The following is a 27,118-nucleotide window of genomic DNA, read 5'->3' on the forward strand; positions in this document are numbered from 1 at the left end:
TACTTTAAAGTGTTTTCCCACTTTATATGATCATCACAGTTGCGCAAACAAACTATGGTATGCTAGGTTGTAATAGTTGACTGAGAATGTTTTTCATTATTTGATTTTAAAGACGTTTTAACCTAATTGTCTGATAACTTACTCATTACAAGTATAATGGTATCAGGGCTGTATCTGATCTTTTCTGATATTAGACAGTGGCTACTTTTTGGCTATTGTGTGCTCTCAGTTCCCCGATGAATGAACCCACCCACCCACTCCGGACTATGACCTCACAGCATGTGTAGTAACGCTATTACGCGTATACCCAGGGCCTCACACGTGCTTTTAGACCAATCGGATAGTAGACCAATTGGTTAGTAGACTAAATGCTTGTTAGACCAAATTATTTGTAGACCAATTGGGTACTACCCCAAATTGCTATTAGACTTAACGGTTATAGACCAGATGGGTATTAGACCAAATGGTTATTGGGCCCAACGGTTATAGGTTTATTGATTATTAGACTAAATGTTTTTGGGTCTAAATGGTTATTGGGCGAAATGGTTATTGGACCAAATGATTATTGGACGTAGTGGATACACATGTAGACCTCATGGGTATATAGCAAATATGTGGACCAAATGGGTATTAGACGAAATAGTATTAGACCAAATGTCAAATCCCCGCTGGATATAGCGCTGAAGAAGTCGAGTTTTGCCAATGCTAAGAAGAACAGCGTGTACTGACCTCAAACGTCTCTTGTTGTCTGCCTGTAGTATACGTTTTTTTATAAATACCAAAAATAACGAAATATATTCAAGGACTTGATTACACAATATACGTCTAGCCCTTTTCTATTCACAGATTATCCATTGTATTCCTTTTGTTTAAGGTTCGTTGCCTCGACCATTACCTAGAGTAATGGAGGTAGCTAGCTGCCCAGAGACCATTATCAACACAATAGCTCAAGATAACGGTCTCGGGCAGCGAGCTAAACAAAAGGAACACCATGGACATTCTAGAAACACTATGGAAAGGATCACAACATGCATTTACAGCTCGATTTAAATGCAAATGTTACATGACAAGAGAAAATTATAGAGGGCTCCTGCAGTCCGTACAACAGTAATTCATATAACACCACTGATGTTCAGTTAAATGTATGCAAATTAATTTTAATTAGCATAACGAAATAAATATTCATAAATAAAAAGTAACCGTTTCGTTGAATGTATACTCAGTACATGTATATAAACTTGCCATTGGTTTTTTAGAAGGGAATCTGTCTTTATCCTTGCCCAACCCAAAAACGCTCAAAGGTCCATGCGAATTAGCTACTAGGCAAGAACCCCCGGGATACTACCCGACCAGGGGAGCTTCGCAAACTAACTGGCGGTACTCATTACAAGTCAAGAGGCTGGGGGGTGCAAAGCCTTACTGTGACCTACCCGTAATGGGGAGCACCATTGGACACAACGTTACTAGGTTTTTCAAATATCTGCTTATACTCACATTTTTCTAAGATATAAATGTCATGGTGTTGAAATAGATCGTAGTCCAAACGTTGATAACTGTATACAATTTGCATTATTCATTAATCATTTGAATAACAATGGTCACGGGGTGAATACACTCCAGCGGTTTAACTATGCAAGTGAATAACCTACCAAACCACTTCAAATACTGAGATATCAATTGAGATCAATTCTGTATTGATTTGATTAAATCACTTGCATTTGTCATTAAATAGACTCGTAGACGCGCACGCAGGAATGGGAAGAATATTACACTATCTCGGGTGTTTTTATTTTGGGAAAAACAAACAACTTGAAAAAAATAATACATCAGTTTTTTCCATTTTGTCTTTTGGAAAATGAATACACCATTACAACAAATTCGTTTATTTTGGCTCGTCGTATATGTAAGATAAACGGTTCAAAACAGACCATTACCATAGATAATCGGTGTCTTGTTGAGGTATGGTTCGCATGTTAGTCACCCGGAAGGCTCAACCCCTATGGGGTCTCACCTTCCGAGCGACTAACATGCTCACCATACCTCAACAAGACACCAATTATCTATGGTAATGGTCTGCTTCACCCTTTATCTACTACATAATAAATACACCAGCGAAATTGTGTGCTCAGGTGTATCGAGGTGGAAACCGTGCATAGATGCGTTTATAAGCGAATCGTTTTGTAGCCAAACATTTCCATATGAACTAGTGAGGAATAGCCCGATTGTAAACAAGATATCATCACAGCATCACCATCTGCTGAAGACGCTAGTCGAACTAGTGAAAACGTTCCAGATGAGCGAAACTAGTGTAGTGTTGAAGTTAAACTCTATTCATTTTATCTACCACTACGTATGAATATCCACTCGTATTTTGAAAAAAAAAATGTTTTAGAAAGACATGACAATGTTTTATACCCTTTATATAACCGATATTTAAACGTTTTCTGGCAACCTTTTCTTATCTTTTGCAAATGATGTTTGGTGGGTAGCTATACAATTAAATTATTATTCAAAACCAAAATTGGCGCAATTTGCTTAAGGCGTGGCGAACTTGAAGTACAGGTATCTGGAGAAGAGAAGCAACGAGTTACCCCAAATCACAGCGACAGGTAGTGACTGGGCCGCCGAGTGCTAATATATATTTACTATGGAAGGTTCGTGTTTGTTTTAAATTTTGGGGCGTTTTTCCAAAATTTGATATTTTTGGTGATATTTCAAAAAAGCGACATGCCAAAGACAAATCTTTTTGCACATACTTATTGCTAATGCAACTCTTTTCTGCATACCTACGTTACAATTCGTTTTGGTGATTTAGTAATATTATAAATGTTGGCGTTTTCGATGCAATTTTAGGCTTACCGTGATTTAACGTTGATATCTGGTCTTGCTCCTTTTATAATTTTACTTTGATCGTCGGCTTTTGTAAATAACAGAATGTAGATTGGCTCTGAATAAGTATCGTAGTCCTCTCGGTGGACTTGTTTGAAACCGTGCGTCTATCACTTTTCTTATGCTGCTTTATTTTTCTAGCGTAGGGCCTAGAAAAACTAATTTATAATTTCTTTTATTTATTTATTTATTTATTTATTTATTTATTTATTTATTTATTTATTTATTTATTTATTTATTTTTCGATTGATTATTTGATGATTCAGTGAGCAGATTTATCGATTGCTACTTTAGTTGTGGGACTTCTATTTGATTTTGAATGACATCGTACATAAGTATTGATTTTTTCTGTTAAGCATTATCAAGAATTAATAGCACAGGTTTTAGTGCAGATAGGAAGTTGGCTTAATCATAATGGTACTACCCGTTGATTCAGAACCGAAAGGTGCCTGGTTCGATTCCCACCTATGCCTAATTTTTCTAAAGACTTGGAAAATTACTGCAGTAATTTTTTTTGGCGCGCTATCTCAGTTATTCATTTTCTGATGGCTGTGCCTCTTACAGAATCTAAACCACGGTTCGCTCTTTACACCTATCTTAAGGGAGGGGTAATGGGCGTGAACCCGGTTTGGATTCCAGAGGGGGTGTGCCTGTAAAGAGACACAGCCATCAGAAAAGGACCAGCTCAGATCGCGCGCCAAAAAAGTTTGCATTTCAGAAATAGCATTTTTTTCTCAGCCTTGAAAAAGACAGAACTGGGAATTGAACCTGGGACCTCCATGTTGTAAAACTCAGTGCATACCACTGAGCCACGTAACTATTAGCTGCGAGAAGTTTGATAGTAATCCTTGATATTGCTGAATAGAATAAATCAATACTTATAGCCCTATTTATCTAATGTACGATGCAATTCAAAATTAATAGACGTTCCATGGGGCCTATAAACTAGGAATATGTGTGAAATGACTATCAATCGATCAATCAATCAAGTAATAATTCTATTATTCTATTATTTATAATTTTCTACTATACACGCCTGTGTAAGGACCTGTGCTTTTAATATCCGCGTCTAATCAATAATGGGTCTTTCACCATGTTCACTCAATAGTTAAACTATCCCTGCAGGATTATCTACTGACCATGTGCCAAAGTGGATGATTTAACAGTACCCAAACAAATGTACATATCTAGGTCATTGCAGGGCATTATACAAAGAATGGTCAAAGGTCAACCTTTCCAAAGAAGTAGAGTATAGAAGTAGGCGCAAGCTTTCGTGCGGGAAACATAAATACATACTCGCCAGTCGTGGCCTTTTTATGAGATTTGATACGGCGCCGAAGACTAGAGCTATTCTATAATATAGTCCGAAACCCTTTTTCCAGACGAACATTTGTGTGTTGTTACAAGGAATACAAAGCAATTTTATCATCAAGTGACCCACATAGAGGAATACGACATCTATCGTGAGCCAATCTGCATTCTGTTGCCTGCAAAAGCCGACGATCAGGTAAAAATTATAAAAGGAGCATGACCAGATATTTTTCTTAATTTCATGATAAGCTTAAATTGCATTGAAAACGCCAAATTGCAGTCACAAAATATATAATATTCGTAAATCACCAAAGCGAATGTGGAAAAGAACTGCAATAACAATAACAAACTATGTGCCCAAAGAGTTGTCTTTGGCATGTCGCTTTTTTTTTAAATCACCAAAAATATCAAATTTTGGAAAAACGCCCCAAAATTTTAAACAAACACGAACCTTCCAAAATAAATATATATTAGCACTCGGCGGCCCAGTCACTACCTGCCGCTGTGAATTGGGGTAACTCGTTGCTTCCCCTCTCCAGATATCTGTACTTCAAGTTCGCCCATACCCACGCCTTAAGAAAATGAAATTAAAACCGAATGACTAGCCCCCTGATTAATCAGTGTTGATTAAAACTTAATGTCAAGTTCAGTCTTTCTAAACGGACAGTGTTATTACATGTAATTCATGGCCTCGTCTCCTGCGCTATCACATACAATATTAGGCTATACAAACAACAATAGAGATATTTTTAAAACTAAATATATATTTGTCCAAATGTAATATATACATGTATCTTGCATTCATTGCATGACGCATCAAAACAATAATTTGGATTATTGTGCCTAGCTCTTGATTTTAATTATTTAACCTCCCGTGATTATTTTTTCTGTAGATTGTTTTTGCTCAGCTCATGAACGTCGTATATTAATGTGAACTGGGTTGTGATAGTTCATTATGCATTATGCTTTATTCCATGAATTATTTCAGCTACAAACAAGTCATTTTTGTTTGGTGTTCAAATAAATAATCGTTCAGGTTATACTAAGGGATGAAATCAAAACTCGACCGGTGGTCAACCACTGGTTCCGGGCGGTTCCATCCGGTTTCCATTGTTTAGAACAATAGCAACCGGACGGAACCGTCCTGAACCGGTGGTTGACTACCGGTCGAGTTTTCATTTCGTCCCTAATTAATCTTTGTCAATTTAAATATTAATTACATTGATATATCTAATTAATCGTGGCTATAACTGAACCAGCCAGTCGGTCAGCCAGCTCCTCGGACAATGGTTGAAAAGTTATGATATGGAATTGTACGATCGAGTCTTCCAGTGCAAAAGACCAAGTGCACAAAGCCAAATTACGAATTAATCATACATTTTGAGGACATTGTGGCTATAGTAAAATAGTTTCGCAATATTTGTTTCAGCTCAAGAGAATCTAAAACTCACTGGCATATATATGCTGAATATTGTGAAAATCTGATTAAATGATACCAAGAACTTTCTGGTTCTGCTCATCTGCATTTTGTCTGCCTTTATATAAATATGGAATTACGTAAACATGGTAAATAACACAATTTCAAGACAGAAATTGCATTCTGTTTACCACGATTGCATTATTTCATATCAAAATATCGGAAACTGATTAAATATTAACAAATAGTGTGTCCTGTAGATAATCGGTATATTCTCCATCAATCATGCCATAGCCGTTGTTACTTGCAAACCAACACGTCTGAATCGCTCCTGTAAGTAGTACATCCCGACTGGCATGCAGAACCTTTACGGTACGGTCATTAACGCGGAGGATGGCAGTTTTGTCCTGGTTGGTGTCCACGCGAATGCTCTCACGATACAGATGTACTTTTTTGCGTTGAAATTGTCCTGCAAAGATTTCAGAATAACATTGAAAAGCAAAGTTAATAAAGTGAGCTTCATCTGATAAATTGTACAGAAAAAAACTATAAAATAAAGATGTTATAACCATTTTAATGAAAATATGATAAAGAACAATACAGATTCCTATCGAACTATTTAGAAAAACAAGGAATGATATCAGCATATGAAGTCACAAACTTGAACTGGGTCAATTTCAGAATGTAGCCGTCAAATAAAAAGCTTGATTTTGCACATTAGGCTGACGATCCTGGCAAGGGTCTAGTAGACCGCAGTGGCGTAACTAGAAGGCAACCAATGGAAGATACTCGATTTGGCGCATGCTTCCGTGTACAAACGGTCAACTCATTTAGGGCCTGGGGTAAGCGAAGGGGGCATGGGTTCCAATCGGGAGAGCCGCTGGTTACGCCATATCGTGTCCACTTCATGGAGGATCGCTTGTCCAGTAAGCTTCCAGTAATTACGAAAATATCTCGTATTTATACAAAAAGAGAAACTATGTGTATTAGTTTAAGGAGATGCAATAGAAATACACCTGTACAACTGCAGGGAAACTTAATACCATTATCATTATCATATATTATCGAGTGCTTGCAGTCATATCTAAACTTCTCATTGTATTATGTGTGAGTCAATGGTATCAAACATTTGTGAAATGCCAAATCAGACTAGTTTACTACGATAACGGTGCCTCGGTTTGACACCATTATAATGCACATCAAATACAGTGATCCTTCCAAAAAGTGAATTCCAAAACTGTCTCCACTCTTTAGACCTGATCCAAAGCCGCAGAAAAGTAAATAGCTTAATATATTCAAATTTTGTCATTTTTTAGTCAAAATACATATTTGTTCAAATTAAATCGCATTGAGTTGTTATTGCACACCACAAATTTCAAAATGTACACAGATTGTTTCTGATAAGCCTACTTACCGATCATACCGTGCACTTGCTGTGAAAATCCGTCCCCTTTCTCCACATACAAGCCAAGATAGTCCGATTTACCCGAATGGTGGGCATTAATAGCATGCAGCATTACAATCAGCTCTATATCCTCTTTCATTTTCACATACAGATATTTTCCTTCTCTGATATCAATCGAAAAATTCCCATTTACAATGCTCCAGTCTGATGTCCATGGTACGGCCAGGTTGTTGATAGTTACGCTTGAGGAAGTGACCAAAATACTACGACTTGGGGTAGTTATAGCCATCTGATCAAATATAGTACGTTTGGCGAGGTCAGAGGTCGCGACCTGGTGTCGCTTAAGAAGCTCAGGATGAGGAGTTGCACTTTGCACTCTAGCATTGATGTTTAGACCTTCAAAGACAAAAAAGAAAGAATTTATACTTGTCCTGAAGTCAAGTTGCTTGCAATAATTTTAGAATACCGAAAATAGTAGCTATTGGCAAAGGCAAATCTCGTAAAAATTCGAGTCTGTAATTTGGTCAAAATAGCAATTTAGATGCCTGAAGCAGCTTGTACTTGTACCTTCATAGTGATACTGTATATTGCACTAAAATTTACCACAATTACCGCTATTCACAATACGATGCGCCGCCAGCGTTTACTCTTGGCAGTCCAGCTTTTGACCTCCAGGGTCGACATAGCCGTTCTAGCCACCAATCGGACAAACAATAACTTCACATTAATATCTTTCCATGTTCCTATCATACCGAGGATCTTCTTTGTTATCAATAAGTGAATTAATTCAGTACAATATTTTATACACATGAATGGATGTCCATAGAATACAATGTTGTTGCATTTTGAATATTTTAAGTGTCGTCTGCAATCGCCATCATGATTAGTATAAATACAAATGCGACGAGCGATACATGGTAAAAAAAAAGTCAAATTCAAAGATGACGCATCATAATCACACAGCGATCTAGTGTAAATTCAGCTTCCTAAACATCGCATGCATGGTACCAATCACTGTCCGAAATATCAGATTGAAATACATAGCCGGACAGACAGACAGAGCTTCCTGTTGATGTTGATTCCTGCATCAAATTAAACAAAATCAAATCTTATCTATACAGCAATAGGATGAAGAAACCAGTTTATATCAGTATTTACCTAGTTCAGGATCCTTAATAAGACTGTAGATGTGTCCAGGTTTTCCCATGATATTGAAACATAAGCTGATGTTTCCATTAGGTGGGTGGAGTACAAAATGCGGATCACTATCGACGCTTAAAATCGGTGGCATCGGTGGCAAAGGTGGTGACAAACCCATGTGGTGTGTAGAGCCTAAATAATGACTCCGTCCGAGTCCTGGACCCTGGGGTCCTTGATATCCTCGATGCGTAATGGCTGCCGGAATTCGCATCAAATTTGAAACTGGACTAGATCTTTCGAAGCTTTCATCCCTTGGCGTGGGTTTCTCCCCAGTTGTAGCATTGGTGCCATCCGGTTTAACAACCACTAAGGATGTCAGAGGTGTGACGAAGTGATATTTTAAAGACAGCTCAAGAGCTCTGCTTTTAAATTGTTCTTTGTCTTCACTATTATCTGATATAAGTCGTTTTCTGAGCAGTTCTTTAATGGTGAGATATGCCCATAGTCGCTGTGTGAAATTCCCAACGATGTGATGACTTAGCATGGTAGTTTCTGTAAGCTATTAAAAAGAATAACAATAATTTTAAAGAAAACAGAAACTATTATTTTGTCAATCTAGCCATTATGTTTTCTACATACTATATCTGGCTAATTTACATCTAGCTGTATCAGTCTCGTACAAAATGAACTTAATGGAACAGTTGTAACATAAAATCCTCCATTATGATCATTGTTGCACGATCTGATCTACTCAGCAAGTCGGAATAAATTTTTTCCTTTCATTTCTTTGTGTGTGTGTGCAACACTACCCAACATTTGCAGTTTAATATGTTTTTCGAGCATTTGTTGGTAGAAGCTAAAATCCGTGAGGTACAGGGGCCGCTCTGCTCTTGTGCACCTCTTCAGTGGCCATAAGCGGGCCCCTGTGTTAATTTTATAGTTCAGTAGGGGAAACGCGGCATCTGCGCCTCCTCACTCATGAAATCCTGTGGACGACACTGCTATAGAACAACACGGAAACAGTCACAGGAATGGAGATCATGTTTATAGTCTGTATGACATGAAAACTGCGACTTGAGAAAAGTGACCTGAAGTGTCACAATTTAATATTGCTCACACCAGTAAACACATGTAATCTTGTCATTGGCATGATTGGGAGTCAGGTGTCTTTTTTCTGAAGTTTTAAAGAAATATTTACAAGTAAACAACAAAGGAGATACTGCATTTTTAATTTTTAATTAGAAGATAACAGACGAGATTCGATCTGCTGGTATATGTAAATCTTTAAGTTTTCCAATTATATACAAGCATATGCTTTTTAAAACATACCTGCACATTTCCCTTAACAAGTGTCCCTAAAACACCATCTTCTGTTGTCGTCATAATAACCTCAGCTGTGACTTCGTTGATGCCATTTGCAAGTTTTCCAGCGACTACTATTTCCGATCCCTTAAAATAAGTAGGGAAATCAGTCTGTGTAATAATATTGTTATCAATAACATCAGATGGGTAGTTGAATTCAATATTAAGAAGCAATGGCGTGGCAACATCATCAAAAAAGCCGGCTAGCTGAAGACTGGAATCGGAATCCACATAGATCTTCCGATAAACTCCTCGGTTCTGACCAGCTAGTTTCTCCAAAAATGTGTCGTCCACGTTGCTTCCAAATCCCAAAGTGAAAAGAGTGTATCGCCCCTTAATGGCTTCTTTGGATTTTTCTTTAATAAGTTCTGAATTCTGAATTTTTCCCGATGTGGGCTGTCCATCGGAGAGTATAATGATCATAGACAGTGACTTCTCCACGTATGCATTGTTGGTCGAATTATGGAAAGTATCAAGCAGAGATACGCCGTGTTGCAGACCGCCGTAAAAATTGGTACCTGAAATGGTAAAAATACTTAAATAAACATTTTGTCAGATTGATGATAATTTAAGATGATGAATTCATAACCAATATTGAAAAGCTGGATAAAAGAGTCAATTATAAAAAAAAATAGCCAATTAGACGACTAGGTGCAAAACATTACAAAACGATTACTGGTAGCCTACGTGTCCTTACAGAAAGTGTCGGTATAGAAGTTGTTCAACAGTTGTCCAAAAATTGTGTGTATGAAAAGATGTGTGTAATCAAAATTTGCTGCAGCTAAGCTTTTGTTTTAACAATTTCATTGAGAAGTGTTTCACGAAAATGTATCCCACAAGTCTATGTGGAGTACTTACAGATGTCAAAACAGTTGTCCATCGCCGCTGATATGTGTAAATTCTATATGGTAGAGATTTAGGGCCAGGCTCCCGGAGATTGTGAAAAATCACGAACACACGAACTCGGAGCGGTAATCCTGAGTTCTTGCGTTTCTGAATTCGGCACTTTGAAAATAAAGAAATAGTTAAGGTATCACAAGTCATCTCGGGCATGATTATCCGAGTTCTGTTGTTCATGATTTCACAAACCCAACAGCCTGGCCCTGGATCTCTTTCGTAAAATACCGCTTATAAATTTGATTGAGAAGGTCTTGTGTTTTAACCTATAACTTTTGTGAAAAATCACGAACTTACGAACCCGAGTTCTTGTGTCATCTCGGGCATGATTACTGTTGTTCATGATTTTACAAACCCATCAGCTTGGCCCTAAATCTCTTTCGTAAAATACCGCTTATAAACTGACACTGCCATCGCTCCCTTTCTTAATTTTAAAACGACGTCAATTAACAGTTGTATTTCACGTTATCTACTTGCAGAATCCATCATTATTATCGTTACAACAAAACAGATTATTATACATACAAGTACAATAAAGACAATATAGGCCTAATGTTAAAGACTATTTTAAGATTTTGCATCACGATAAAGACCTTCCAATTATTTGAATTAATGTGAATGCCATAAAACATGGATTTAAACGGTAAATCAGTTCGTAACTCAATAACATTGTTCTCATTTTGCTTGATTGGGCAACAATTTAATGTGACATTACTAACCGCCATATGCTTCCAAACCAGAGACAAAATTTGTTGCCTGTTTTATCGTATCTGGGGTCACTGGCACCATTTTCTCCGATTGCCATGTTGTGACATCTGAACTGAAAGTAACAATGTTGAAGGTATCATCTTCTCTCAACTGATCTAAAATAGTCCGCATGGCTTTTCTTGTTTGTTGTATTTTGGTTCCACTCATTGAACCACTGACATCAATGACGAAGACGACATGTTTCATTGCGGGGGGAAAACCTTCGGGCGAAAAGTGATGAACAAAGTAACCATTCACTACCTGAAAGCAAATATTACAATAATAAACTTAAATCATACATCAAACTCGTTAGACACCAAACGCGGAGGCACGGACAAGCAAGCTCACCCAAGTTGTGAAAATTTAAAAGTCCTGTCAAGTATGTGATTTTTTTTCTAAGCAAAGGGTGTTCATTGTTAGAAAAACATCATAATTTGCATATTCTTGACTGGTAAAAGCAGCAAAATTCTGTACTGTAAAATTTTGCAAAAAAATGTTAATGTGAATATGAAGTTCAAAATTCAAAATATAAACACCAGAAATTTTCATATTTTATAAAGTGTAACTTTGTCAGCATTGTTTGATAACCAATTTTACGATTAAAAGCATCATTCCGCAATGCAAAAGTATTTTATTGGCGCTAGAATGCCAAGACCAAAAATGTAACGTCGCGGTGGCAAAACTAAAGACAAAATAACATAATACAACGTTTTCTCTAAATAAATAATTACTTCAATTTTCCCGCCACTTATCGGATGAACGACGTCATACTTGATTACAAAATCTCCGACAATTCCATGTTCTGACTGAGCAAGTTGTTCTTCCTTTGATGGCTGGAACTGTATGTGAGCTTTCTGCGAAGACGTAATAGACGCTTGTTGCTCTTGTTTGAGTTCATTCCCTTCTTTTTCAAGCCAGTATGTGACTTCTTTTAATCCTTGAGGTTCAGTTATGTAAACGTTGACCTTCAAATCCGGTATAACCTTTAAGACAGAAATGGACACAGTGTGATCAGCTGCGATGAGGTAAACACTTCCAAAAGGCTTATTTATATGCACACGTTAATGGAAAGGTTGGCACGACGACGTGTGATTGAGATGAGTACAGTCTCATGTTCTTCGGATAATAATTTCTTTCTGGATGTTAAGATGGGTCGGGGGGAGGGGAGAATGACCTAGTGGTGTTTGCACTCAAATACTGAGACAAACAAAGTTGATACACAGGAGGAATTGTATGGGTTTAAAGACTTGCCCTCCTACAAATCGCCTTAATGCTGTGATGGCAAATTACTCCTTTCCTTTAGTTGGCTAATGCACAGACCCAGGAAGGTCTGTGGCTAATGAAACAATCAATATCTGAACATTATCATTCTCGACTTGATTCAATTATACACGCTTCAACAATATCTCAATTTCTATAAGGCACTGGTTTTTCCGTTCCTTTCGGCAAAGATGACGGACATATTTGATAAAAGAATTCAGTAATCGATAAATCCCCGGACAAAAACCGTGGAAGAGGCATACAATGCTCCTTTAAAATGATATCATACCTGATTAGGACGGATACTGATTTTATTCGTGAAGAATCCCTTCTTCCGCAGCAATAGTTGTTGGTATATCAGGGTACACTTTACCTCGCTCATTGCTGCTATATTAATAGACACTGAAAACTCGTTGTGTTTTTCAGACCTGTAAAAGTAATATTTATTTTATACTCTAGCAGGAAATGATACTCAATTATAATAAAGAGTTATACACATGAATTGTTAATATTACTAGTATTAATTTGAATATTCCAATTACTTTAATAGTCAATATGACTAGCGTAATCATTGAAAAGGATACTTTTGTTATTCCCTGTTCCTTTGACTGGTGGGGAAAAAGACACATGACAGAGAAGTAAGCCACGAAAAAACTCCTGTGAAATGCATGAAAATGTCCCAAAAAAGAACCAAACCAAAACAAACCCATGAAATTACACAAAAACTTACATCTCTGGTACAAAGATAATAACCACCAGCCCCTGCATTGAAATTGATACTTAATTCACATAATCAAAGAAAAAAGACGCTGTTTAAATAACAAAAACAGAAATTCACCCCTTTTGGAACTGGTTCAATGAAAATGTTTTGCGCTGTGAAATCACATAACAGGGTGTACTTGGCATTTTGTTTACAATATTGATATACGTTTCTGCTTCAATTTCATCTGCGCAAATTAAACTTTTATGTGTGTAATTTTTTTCAGCATAGCAAAATGCTGAAATAAAGCAGAATTAATGTAATTTTTGTTACATCTATATCATTAAGTTTTGATGGCTGCATGATCTATTATCCTATGATTTTTCAACATTAATTTTTTTGGTGATTTTTTTGTGATTTTTTATGATTGCTTTGTAATTCTTTTGTGTGATATCTTGTAAAATAAAAAACACGGAAAAAAAAAAGCAGAATTAAAACTTGCAGTATAACGTCGTTCATTATATTTAAAGCTATTTATTATTGTTGTCGTAACACAGGAATTTGTTGAACAACAGCAATATAAGCAAGTAGATGTAAACACCTTGAATTCACAGCGCCTCGAACTGATACACACAGTTTGATGATACCTATGATTACTATTATCCTCTTAAAGATATTAGCGGTACGTGAACGCGTGACGTTAAATTTGATATACACAAATACATAAACACGATTAAGAAGATTTGTCCATGGTGACAAAAACAGCGTGAGTGGCAAAACCAAAAATCGCAAAGGAGAAAGGAAACGCAGAGTTTGGTCGTTGAAGCGGATAAATCAGCCTGAAGAATTTTGTTTTTTTGCCAAAAGTTATTATATTACACAAATAAAAGAAACTTGATTTTCTTGACATTTAGCGCATTGCTATGGCTTAGTAAAAATTGTGCCACTTCACTGGTAAAGGGTTCGGTCTAGTATAGTGGCATTTACCTGTTTACACGTAGACCTACATCCTGTGTAGATATATATACATAAATGCAAAACCTTTAAGCCCACTATTGAATTGTCGGTGTAAAGGTTAATGTATTTAAAGCAAAATGCTGACATGTTACGGAAACCGTTTTGAAAACAAAATAACAGAAGATGAACTTTACATCCTTTTATGAAATAATAAGGCGCTGTGTTATACATGGTATATGATGAGTATGAGCTTTAACTGTAATTGCAAATAAGACTCGAATTTCTTTTTTTCATACCGCTTTTATAGAGGGTAACTTGTTCCCCATAAGCCCACCCACCCGCCTTCAACGCCCACCAACAAGAGTCTAAACTTACGTCTGTTTCACTTGGCTTGCTGTCTGTCCACGTTCTCTTGCAGTGTCATATATCTTCTGCGCTTTCTGCTTGGTTTCTACAATGGAACGATAAATTTTGCCATCGACTTCACTGAAATAAAATAAAATAACACACACTTCTGTGTCATACGTGACGTGCATATTACATACTGGGTCATTAAGAACACCTTTGTGGCATAGTTGTCACAAAATCCAAAACACTAAAAGACCCCACCATGGATGGATCCGTCATCCAAAGACAAACACATTGATACAAACGCATTTATATCCATCCTTGTATACCTTGAAGTGTGTGTTATGTAAGTGTCATTTGAAGCCATCTAGAACTTGCAATACAATAAATATGAGATTGTTAACTCAAAAGACACCGGCTTCCTGTGTGCTCTCATCCAATTTTCCAATTTCTGGCTATATCAAAATATGTTAGTCCCACCGGATTCACCTAACTGTGAAATTATCATCATGGTTTACGAATGGATAAATCTGTTCTTCCTAACCTATAATAACTATCCAAAAGGTTTAAGAATATCAAATTGGCATGGGAACGAATAAAAACGAACAAAAACGGGGCAAAAATGTGACACCAGCGAAACCACAAGCTACCATATGCTGCAAAGTTAAAAACCGACGTTATTTTGTAGGAATAAAATGTAATATATGTACAATAGGCAGAGACCATCTTATACTATATGTAATAACTTGATACCAAACCGGTCAATAGTGTCTATCTGTTGCCAACTTTCTATCCATATAAAGTGAAGGTATGTCTTTTGAAACGTCGGATTGAAACTGTATTTTCCTATATTGTGTTTTCGCTCTTCCAGAGTTGTGGTTTTTCTACTTCCAAACAGAGAAAAGAATCTTACATGAGCAGTTCTGTAATGAACGCTTCATCGGGTAATCTGACGGTAACTTCTGTTTCTTGAGCCACAGGAGCTCTATTCACCAGTTTGCTGGTCACGGATGTGTTGGTAAACCTTGCAGTAGTAGTAGATAGTATATGGAGGCTGCCGATTTTCGCAGGTGGGGGAATCTGTTATTGGTCGGAACAAAAAATTAAGATGCAAATATGTAAATGTTGATGTCGTTGTCCTCATCGATATTTTGCATTGAACGAAAATGAAGAAGAAGAAGAAGAAGAGAAGAGGAAGAAGAAGAAGAGGAGGAGGAGGGAAAGGAAGAGGAAGAAACAGAAGAAGAAAGGCAGTGTTGTTTAAGATGGGAAACAAATTTGAGTATACGGGAATTTTTTCCTTACCCATGGTTCAGTCAGTTTAGGTTCTTCAGTAGAATTGAAGCCATTGTCAGATATACCGGATCCATATTCGTAGTCACCTGTTGACAGATCTCTTTCTTCACGCTGATAGAAATGTCAAAAAATACAGATAAAGTTTGCCACAAACATTTAACAACAGCCCGTTCTACCATATTAAGGACATTTTCAGTTACCGTATAAGTAGATATAAAGTATGGTATAAGTAAATTGCAGTCAATTAAGTTTGCTCTATCTTACCATTAAAATTATTAGAATACGCTCATATCTGATTACAACAATGTGACGTGCACTGGCGTAGCTAGAGGGAGCCAGGGGCCAAGTTGCCACCCCCCGAAATTTTCAGGGATGGCTACAGAAATTTTCAGGGATGACTAAAAATGGGACCACAATTGAAAATTGGGGACAACAATTTGATTTGCCTCCTCACAATAAAAACATACAGAAAAATACCGGTCCTTAAACGTCAACCGCATCCTTTTCTACGGGGGAGTTTTGCCCAGTCACACCTGAAAACGAGATAAAAGCACCAACAAGTGTCGGGCCACCCATTTAATAGCCACACCTTTATTGCATCCAAGTGTGACCATCTCCTTGTACAGTGCATTTCAATAATGTGTATAACTTACCTCTAATAATTGATCTTCTATTTGAGTAATAAACACAGGCTGTTTTGGAAAGCCGACTACTTTTTCAGTGCCAAGAAGGAAGGTTATTACAACCGCCCACGTAAGCCGCAAAAGGAGCCCCATCGTCTTCTATTAAACTTTGTTATCATACGTGCTATTTTACGAAGGTACCTATGATCAATTTTAGGGAAAAAAAGAAAATTGAGAATCTGTTGTTTCGAACGAATCAAATCGGATATACTGAAAAACAATGCCACCAACTACAATATGTTGTGTAATTACTGTGTGGGGATGTGATTGATACCTCGATTGATAGAATCAAATGTACCGACTGATTGTTAGCGTCGGGAAAGCGGTGAGGCCTTTAAAATCTGCCCTCCCCTTAATTGCACGGCTGTCGGAGCGGCTGGACAGAATATCTTTCGTCTTTCTGAATGAGTTTTGCTATTGCACTCTTTATTCACTGCGGCAACAAACAAATGCCATGACAAACAGAAGAAGAACGAAAACCTGAAAATGTAAATCCCATGGCATGTTGACAGTTAAAATGACACTACAGCCGCGTGGAGAACCAAAAAATTTCAGGGGTACGGACAGCGTTTGTCATAACAGAAAACAGATGTATAATAATACTTATATACAGTCCTACCGGCGCGTAATAATATAGGCTCTACCGGCCCTCACATGCTTTAGGCCTACTCCTTCCATGCCATTTAATCAGATAGACCTCCTAGATTAAAATCCTTGAGATCTTACCCAACGTAAGAAAATGAGAATCAACATCATACTAAACATGCTAAACACTACAAATAAATGAGCTATAACAATTCGTGACTTACGACATATTCGTGAAAGTTAATATATTTATTGTAAAGGTGCAATTATTGCAAACAAAAATCAATGATGATTGAAGCAAATAAACCTATTAGTAATAATAATTAGCAAAAATTAGTCATGTCTTATGGTTCTTACCTGCAATCTGCTTCAACACGAGAAGACTAGTTTGGTATGAATGGAAAACAAACAGGGTGCGTTGTAGTACTTTGTCAAACGTCTAGAACAAGCAGGATATTGGCTCTCACATGAGCTCCCTGTCTTCTTATAAAAAAGTTCTACAACCGCAAATCTTTTCCTGTGTGGTATTCAACAAAACTGAGTTCCTCGTTTTGCAATAGTATCTCTATTTTAGGGTGGGATATTTGCCAGCCATTGCAGCAAGTTAATGTTTTGATTAGAGTCTCAATTAGCTTCTATCACAAACGTGAGTGGGTGAATTACGGTAGAATTAAGCCGAAACCAGTGCGCAACTATCCTGGAAGTTCTACCACATCCCTGGGAAAGCCTTAATACAGACAAGACGAGCGTAAACATATCCGTTCACTCACTAACCTTTCCTATACGTATTAAAAAGTACACATTCTATCGGACGTTGTGTCTATTTTACATACGGGAAGTATTTTCCCACTCTATTTATATGATCATCATAATTGCGCAAACTATGGGGTGACCCGGGAGCTCCTGGTGAAATTCAGGTTGTGATTATGTACTAAAGATTTTTGGTGGAAACGTGATACGTATAAATGATAAATAAATTTAAATAAATTTCGGATTTATTTAGCGCCTTGTTCCATATCTCCAAGCGCAGTAATTTCTCTGCAATGGTGAATTAATCACAATCAGATCGCATTAACTAGGCCGGTTGCAGCCGAACCCGGCGCAAACCTATCCGCACTTAGATTGTCGTCGTCGTCGATCTACTCATATCTGAGTATTCGTGACCTTTCTGATGAAGTTTCTCCACCCATGTCGATCTTGTGCTTTGATGTAACAGCTATAAATTGACATTTTGGTTAACGAAACAATCCAATCTGTCCACCTGAGTCTCTGTCTTCCTCTGCTTCTTTTCCCCTCAACTTTTCCGAACATTATCACTTTCTCTAGATTGATTCCTTCTCGCCTGGCAACATGTCCAAAAAAAACAAAAACAAAAAGACTCAAATCATGGACTTGGGTTGATTCTTTCATACATGCTAATTTTCACATGCTCAATAGACACAGAGGATGAATTTGAGATGTTCTTTCATACATATGACAGGCCTATGTATAGCAACACTTTCCCATGCTTAACTCAATTTGGCCAAAGTATGGACTTGTATTCATATATTCAATTGATTCCTGATCGTCATAGAGTGTCCTAAGCAGTTCTACCACATATTTTGAGAAGCCCATTGACACTAAGGTTTCCCAAAGTTTTTAATGTTGAATAGTATCAAATGCTTTTGAATAGTCAATGAAGCACATGTAAACTGGACGGTTGAATTCAATAGCTTTCTCCGTAATATTTCTGATGTTTGCTATTTGTTCTCTTGTGCCTCTGCCTTCCACAAAACCGGCCTGCTCTGGGGAATCTCACGACGCATTTGCTGTTTGATCCTCTTAACCGTAATGTACAGCATGATCTTACTTGCATGGGAGATTAGAGATGTCACCCTTTTTGGGGAGTGGTAGGAATATTGATCTGGTCCAGTCTATCGGCCAGCTCTTGTATTTCCAGAGAAGATTGCATAATTTGTGCATCACATCCACTCCTTCTTCTCCGGTTTCTTTGATCAACTCAGCTGGGATATCATCATATCCTGGTGCTTTATCTGTCCTCATTTTCTTCATTGCCATCACCACTTCTGATCTCAGTATGTCAGGTTCAACTTCATCAACCTCAAGTGGTTCTGTTGCACCTCCTAAACCATCTTTACTTGCATACAGCCCTTGACAGTACTGTTGCCACCTCTGCTTGATTTGATCACTCTCAGTTAGACTTTTATCATCTTCATCTTTGATTACATCCAGCTTTGGTGTTTTCTTCCCTGTGATTTCTTTCACTGCTCTAAAGAGATCCCTGGAGTGATTGGTAGAAGAATGTGATTCAACCTCTTTGCATTTCCTTTCAAGAAAATCCTGTTTATCTTGTCTGGTTCTGCGCTGAATTCTCCTGCGATGATCTTTATACTGCCTTTTGTCCTTTTCCGTTTGTATGCCTCTTGATTTCACCTGTCGTCTCTCGTCTGCCATTCTACCCACTTCCTCTGATATCCATGGCGATCGGGTTTTCTTTGGTTTCGGCAAGTTGTTCTGCGCTGCTGTAGAGATTGAGTATCTGAAAAGAGTTCCTGACTTCCACTCGGTACTGTTCATTAATCCGATTAACATCATATCTACATGAAGGAGTGTCCCGTTTGACTGACTTCAGCTTTGATCGAATTTCAGCAACTAGAAGTTGGTGATCTGAGCCACAATCTGCTCCTGGGTATGTTTTTGCTACCTTCACACTCGACCTCCATCTTCGTTTGATTAAGATGTAATTTATCTGATTTCTGGTCCTCCCATCTGGAGATATCCAGGTGTAAAGCCGTCTAGGATGCTGTTGGAATAGCGTATTTGTTACGATCAGCTCATTTTCATTGCAGAAATCGGCTAGTCTTTCCCCCTCTCTCATTAGCTTTGCCCAGTCCAAACTTTCCAACGGCATCATTGTTAACCAGGTCATTTCCAACTTTGGCATTGAAATCCCCCACGATGATGGTAATGTCTCTGTTAGAATTTTGTTGATGGTTTCTTGGAGTTCATGGAAGAAGGAATTAATTGTCTCATCATCTGCTGTCGAAGTTGGGGCATATGCCTGAACTACTGAGATGTTGACAGGTCTTGCTTGGAGACGGATGGTTATCAGTCTGTCACTGATTGGATTGTAGCCGAGGACACGTTTTGCTGTTTCTCTTGATAGAATAAAACCTACTCCACTCCTCTTTAGTCTATCTGAGCCAGAATAGTATATAGTACGTCCATTATCCAGAGAGAAATTACCTTTGCCAGTCCACCTGACTACTGGAAATCAACAGATCGGAATATTGCATCTCCCCATTTCTCTTTCTATAATGTGCAGTTTGCTATCATCTGTCATACTATTCACATTCCATGTGCCAAAACGATTATTATGCCTTAAGTTTAAGATTTTGTCCTTTGTTCCAGCCCTTTCATCAGCCTGTGAAGCGTCATTCACCAAATATCTGTACAGCCCCCCTCCATTCCATTGGGTGAAGGAAGGTTTTTTGATAACCAAACGACTAATCACCGATTTTTGAAAGCAGGGAAAACATGCGAAAGCGAGCATGTATTGGAATAAACCAAGTGCACACACACTCTTTGGGTACGGTCGGGGCTTGAACCCGGGAACTCTCAGCGGTGCAGGGCGAGGGAACAACCGCTGCGCCGGCTCTCTCTCCCAACTTAGCATATAACAAAAAGCCTTGTTATTAAAATGAGGCAAAGATTTGAACCGACCTAGTGTACCCAGTATTAAGGATCACGCAACAACACACGAAGCATTTTTTACCAGTACAATAAATAGTTAATGATAAAAAAATAGTTAATGATAATTTTAATAAAATCTAACAAAATGTAATACATTTCCTATTAACAATTGGAGAATTTTTCGGCCAAAAAATATAGCATTTTGATATCATTAATAATTGAGATTAGTATACCACTGGATATCTTTGGCTACATGATGTTTATGTACAAAAAAATTTCATTATCTGAATCAATATATTATTGAAAAACAACACTTTGATGTTTTGCAAAACTTCATTCTACAAATCATTTACTTTGAAAAATTGCTTGATTAATTGTTGTAAATGAGTTATGTACGTTTTACAAAAGTGTAAGTGTTGTAATGTTGTTTCAGCCCTCTTTACAACATAACTTAAAAACCACAGGACCTACAAAAGTATATTTGATTTGAGTTTATTCATGCATATCATTCAATTTACAGAGATCACATTAAAAAAACATAGAATATAAAAAAGACATTAAAATTACATTTAAAATTACAATGTACAATACAATTGCAGATATGCATAGGATAACCCTTTAAGCCCTAAGAAGGGTTTATTTCCAAAGGGGTCCTTTAAAAAAATTTAAACATGCACACATTAACATCAAAATATCGAAAAAACTAAATATGATACTATCAAAAATGAAAAATTATTATTGCACAAATATTAACCAGAAAGCCAATATTGCAGACGTGTATGAAAAGGCAAGTCTACCATGATAACTGGGATTCAATGCCAGACCCAACCCCACCAACCCAACCACCACAACGAGCCCACCCAAAAAGCACACTAATCCCCCCTTCCCGGTACATAGGGGAATTGCCTTTCTTGAATTTCACAGCTACAAAGTAAGATTTTGCATAAGATATTCTTTAACAGCCTTCTTACAGTTGACCCTATCAGTTATCTCCTTGATTGACTTAGGGAGATCAGCCCAATCATGAATGTTAGCTTGATAAAAGGAACCTGAGTTTGAGCTGTTATTTTTGTGTGTATTAAAATTATGCTGACTGGACTTAGTATCGTGGTTATGAACCTGAGATATTTCGGTGAATTTATAATCTAAATATGGTGGCCCGTGCCCATTGTTGATATTAAAAATATGATTAAGCCGCAACATCAATGTGATAAAAAGAGTCTTTACTTAGTATAAACCTAATAACCTTGTTCTGGGCACGCTGCAATTTTATACTTGTAGTTTTAGATACTCCGCCATACCAGGATAAGATGGAGTAGTCAAATAAACACAAAATCAAGGCGGAGCAGAGTGGTTTTTTTTATATTTTTGGATCAAAAAAATTAGCCTGGCTATACAGGAATTTAAGTCTGGAGTTGACTTTTTTTATGAAGCCATCTGCTCTCCAGACAAAACATTGTCAATTTCAAGGCCTAAATATATCACTGACTTGGTAGCAGTAACAGTTTGTCCACAACTGGTTATTGAGTAATCTTCATAACGCTTGATTTTGCGTTTGGTCCCAAAAAGGATTAATTCTGTCTTACCCATGTGAAGTGACAGTTTGTTGTCAATGAGCCATTGATTACATTTTTCCAAGTTTTTACTGAGGAGTTTGGCAATCTTTTCAGGGCAAGTGTCAGAAACCATTAGGGCGCTGTCATCAGCATATTGAAGCACAATACAATCAACAGTCATGGTCATGTCGTTAACATAGCTTAAAAAAGGAGAGGGCCCAAAATACTGCCCTGAGGAACCCCACATGTGAGCTTCTTGGGGGATGACTGAACACTCTTTGAGAGTGAGACAAATATGAATCAAACCAGGCAGTGGATTTAACCTCAAGTGCTTTTAACTTCTTACAAAGGATCTCATGGTTGACATTGTCAGAAGCTTTTTGAATGTCTAGCGCAAATAAAATGTCCTTGAATGACTCAAAAACTGAAGTCATCCAGATTTCCTCTCGGTACTCACCGTTTCATTATCATTGAGGTATAGGACTTATTATTTTTACTCTGGAGAAGAGCAGGTAGGGCAACTACTTGATTATATTTCTACATGTTCATACTACATACTCTGAAAATTTTAGAAAATTCGCACGGGGCAGTTTTTTTTAAATCACATTTTTGTTCCTAAAATGGGGGTTATAGCGCCCTCAACGGGCACTCTCTCCATAGGGCTACATGTAAAGACCAGTTATAGAAAAATGGCCCTAAAATAAAACGGCCTCGTTCAATTTTCCTCAAATTTTGCATATGATGTAGATTTAACATCTGGAATGTAATGCAGGTGGTGTCGTTGCTGCTCTTCTAAATTCATTTTTAAAATGTCCGCCCCAGACCAAGGTGTACTCTACTTCTGACCAGATAGAATCTATCACAATTGGTGATACCTGTGTGCAAGTGGTTCCAGAAGCCAAGAACCTTGGTGTCATTGTCGATAAAACGCTGTCAATGACTTCGCAAGTGAATAAGGAAGCAAGCGTGTCTTGCCATCAAAAACATTGGCCGCATCAGAAAGTATTTGGACAGAGAAAGTGCTGACAAGTTAGTATATACAGCGTGTCCCAAAAGTAACTTAACATTGTGAATTTGCCATATCTCAAATATTTCTTACTTCATACCAAAATGGAGAACATATTCACATAGATTGATCTTTTAGAATTATTCTGATACCAAAAACAGCATTATTGATGACCCCTTGACCTTACTGTGCGCCTGTACATATGTGTGTATCAAACCCACAAAAGCAAGCTCATAATAATGTTCTTTGTTCAAGCACATGAATGATGTGCTTCCCTGAACAATAGAGTTGGTTCACTCACTGCACACGCTACATTTAGGTAAGAACATTCATGGATTACATGGCCTAGCGTAAGCGTGACTGCTGTTTTAGATTATAATTAGGATATATTGACAATATTAAACTTTACTTTAAAACAGTTTAAGTGAAGATGAATTTCCTATAGATCAATGGATTCAGATGGTATGGTAATTCCTTTCCGAGACAAAGTCGGACAAACTCACTAAAGGCAAAGTTTAAGGAACATTTAATATAAATTATGCACCCAGCCGAAATACAATCCAGCAACTAGTGCAGAAATTCCTGTCAACTGGATCTGTTCATGATCTATCTCGGCAGGACGTGAAAGAACAGGAAGATCGGCTACAAACATCGATGTCATATTATGAAGAGCGGTGGCGAAAAGCCCAAGACGATCAGTATGTCGACTTTCAATGAAGAACAACGTACCGCGTACAACTGTTCATCGAATCCTCAGAAAAGATCTTAAGCAGTTTCCATATAAAATCCAGATAAAAAGAAAATGAAGATTATGCATTGAAAACAAACAAACAAACAATCAATCAAACACAGTAAAATTAAACAGATTTTAAAACGATAACACGTTATATCGTGTTATCAGTCTCAAATGACCGTTTATAAAAGTGGGTTTTACGGTACGGTAGATATCCATTAATTTCATGCCAAAGGGTCATGACCACATAGGCATGTTTGGTATCATAACATTTCTAAAAGAAGTATCTACATACTGTGCAATTTTTGTAATAACACTATTAACCCAACGCAAGTTATGGCAAATTCACAATGTTAAGTTACTTTTGGAACACCCGGTACATGCCTTTGTGTCATCGCAACTAGATTCCGCGAACTGTATTTTGTTTGGACTCCCAGATTATCAATTGGCCAAGATACAACGTATCCAAAACACCGCTGCCCGCTTGGTGACGCTGACAAAAAGGCACGAACATATCTCTCCTGTCTTAAACGACCTCCATTGGTTGCCAGTTAAACAAAGGATAGTGTACAAATTGTTGCTGATCACCTACAAAACCGTTAAATACTCGCACCAACTTACATCCAAGATCTTCACCATCAAGAACCCTGCACGCACTCTGAGATCTAGCTCTGCCACTCAACTTTGCCACTACTCAGTGAATACTGTCACATACGGTCAACGTTCTTTTACTTACGCTGCGCCTATGCTGTGGAACGATCTCCCACCTCACATCAGGAATGCTTCATCACTGGACCAATTTAAGAAACATCTCAGGACTTATTTATTTCTCAAGTCGTTTTTTAATTATTATGCATATTTTGTAGGGCGCCTGTGATGACGAACCGGTGATTAATCTGTGTTTCTCTGCATTTTGGCTTTTTTCATCACGCCATGCCGGTTCTGATTATCACTGGTGTCCTGAACCATTATCTTCTTGCCATGTGTAATTTAAGTATGTTTTTTGTATATATATATTTGTTGTAGATTACTTAAGATATTTTACTGTTCAGCGCATTGGGATATGTTCTTGTATGTAATGCGCTTTATAAAAGTATTTTATAATTATAATAATTATTATTATTATTATTATTATTAGTAGTAGTAGTAGTAGTAGTAGTAGTAGTAGTAGTAGTAGTAGTAGTAGTAGTAGTAGTAGTAGTAGTAGTAGTAGTAGTAGTAGTAGTAGTAGTAGTAGTAGTAGTAGTAGTAGTAGTAGTAGTAGTAGTAGTAGTAGTAGACATTATCCGTATTCAGAATGCAATTCGATACGTCTGTGGTGCTCTCATGTCCTATAAAAAATACTGTCGAAACGCTCTTAACGCTCATTTCAGATCCCTTAATGTTGTAATATGTATAATTGCTTTGTAATTTTACATGTAATTTGGCCATTTGGCCACGATATGTGATTTAATAAAATGCCGATAATTAATTAATCAAAAATACTGACTGGCCTATATTTACCAACCTCAAGTCTGCTTTTTTTTCTTGAAGAGAGGTTTGACTTTGGCTGATTTCGTGTTATTTGGAGAAAAAAATAAGTTCTGGTTGACAGGTTAATAATGTGAGTTAATGGACTCTTAATAGCGTCCGCTGCAAAAAACGAGCAGGAATGCCGTCAAGGCCAGTGCTTTTGTTTACATCGAGCTTCAGAAGGTTTTGCAAAACAAAATCTTCACGTACTTCCTGGATTTGAAAAGAGCCACCTATAACATGAACATAGAACTTACAAGTTACAGAAACTTTCAGAATCAGGTTTAAAAGTACCGTTAGTCCTGGGAAGGTCTTCAACAAGTTTCTGCAAAAAAAGTGTTGAAGTGATTAGCAACATGTTTATTTTCATGAATTTTTGCACCATCTTTGTTCAGCACAATTTTACCAGATTCTTCCCCTTTCTTGCTGTTTGAAAGTTTTTTTGAATTGTTCCTGTTTTCAGCTATCTTATTGACCATATATTGACCAATAAACATCTTTTTGCACCTTGTTTTTTAACCTACAAGAGTTAATATAAAACTCATTGACATGGTTATTGTTTCTTAACGTTTTCAGCCAAGAATCTCGTTCCCTGATATCAGTAAGGATTTCATTAGACATCCATGGTTCAGTATGATGTTTAATTCGAACCTCTTTTACTGGAGCTACTTGGTACAGGATGTTGGTAAATATTTTACAAAAACCTGACCAGGCCCTATCAACATCTGCACAATACATGACATCCAACCAGTCAAATTGACAAATAACTCTCTGCTATAGTTGTTAGTGGATCTTATTTTAGCATAAACATGCTGTGATATTTGAATTCTTCTAGACACTCGCTATGAAAATTAATGATTAATGCAATTTTTGCCAAAGCTCACTACCATTCGCAAGATGCTGTGAACTACCAAATCACAACAGTTTTAAATAGTTGCTAACCTTAAGATGGCGGGAACGTGGTTTGTATTTCAAAGGGAGGGTGCCTGTAAGAGACAGCCATCAGAAAAAGACTAGCTCAGATCACGCGGCAAAAAGGTTAGCAGTTCGGAAACTGCGCCATTTTCCTTAGCCTTGAAATGATTAGGCAGAGCTGGGAATCGAACCCGGGACCTACCGAGTGGGAAACACAATGTATTACAACTAAGCCAACTAGCTATTAGCTGTAAGAAGTTTGATAGTTATCCTTGATATTGCTCAATAAAATGACTGTCGATGTATCGAATGTATGATGCACTGTTTTGGCGCTCACGTTGTAAAGATAAAGCCCTTCCATCCTGATAATGGGCAAAAATAGTGTAGAATACGCACATCGTCCCAATAAAGCCTTTTTGAAGCTCGAAGACATACAGTTTCTATATATTGTATGATGCAACTGTCATTTTTTTTCGTCTGTGCCCCGAAATTTTATTTTGCCCCCGCCCCCGACCAAACAAGCTGGCTACGCCCCTGGGTCTTTCACTCCATTGTCAAATACTACTGAGTTCCCTGTAGGATTATATAGTGACCAGCTGCTAAACCACTCAGTCTTAAAGTGGATGCTTTATAGCAGATGACAGTGCCAAATTAAGCCTAAAGCTTGTTCGGTTTATATAAGGCGGAAAAAATGAGACTCATAACA

General features: G+C 37.4%; 3 protein-coding genes across 3 annotated transcripts; all 3 read right to left on the bottom strand.

Moving 5' to 3' along the window:
- Positions 1-2,426: 2,426 nt before the first annotated feature.
- Positions 2,427-17,696, bottom strand: LOC140149037 (inter-alpha-trypsin inhibitor heavy chain H3-like). The gene is made up of 12 exons (XM_072171184.1): positions 17,355-17,696; positions 16,383-16,553; positions 15,739-15,840; positions 15,347-15,513; positions 14,461-14,571; positions 12,718-12,856; positions 11,900-12,151; positions 11,141-11,429; positions 9,492-10,042; positions 8,181-8,721; positions 7,032-7,418; positions 2,427-6,086 (listed from the first exon to the last, which is right to left on the bottom strand). The coding sequence occupies exons 2-12, from the start codon at positions 16,503-16,505 to the stop codon at positions 5,848-5,850; spliced, it is 2,901 nt and encodes a 966-aa protein (XP_072027285.1). The 5' UTR covers positions 16,506-16,553; positions 17,355-17,696; the 3' UTR covers positions 2,427-5,847.
- A 1,146-nt stretch (positions 17,697-18,842) lies between these two features.
- On the bottom strand, positions 18,843-19,451 carry LOC140147465 (uncharacterized). Its single transcript, XM_072169243.1, has one exon. It carries the CDS (start codon positions 19,449-19,451, stop codon positions 18,843-18,845), a length of 609 nt encoding a protein of 202 aa, XP_072025344.1.
- Position 19,452: 1 nt separating this feature from the next.
- Positions 19,453-22,433, bottom strand: LOC140147467 (craniofacial development protein 2-like). Its single transcript, XM_072169244.1, has 2 exons — positions 22,277-22,433; positions 19,453-20,264 (listed from the first exon to the last, which is right to left on the bottom strand). Exons 1-2 carry the CDS (start codon positions 22,431-22,433, stop codon positions 19,453-19,455), a joined length of 969 nt encoding a protein of 322 aa, XP_072025345.1.
- Between the last annotated feature and the right edge of the window lie 4,685 nt (positions 22,434-27,118).

Source organism: Amphiura filiformis, chromosome 3 (assembly GCF_039555335.1).
Source record: "Amphiura filiformis chromosome 3, Afil_fr2py, whole genome shotgun sequence".
NCBI classification, from domain to species: Eukaryota; Metazoa; Echinodermata; class Ophiuroidea; order Amphilepidida; family Amphiuridae; genus Amphiura; species Amphiura filiformis.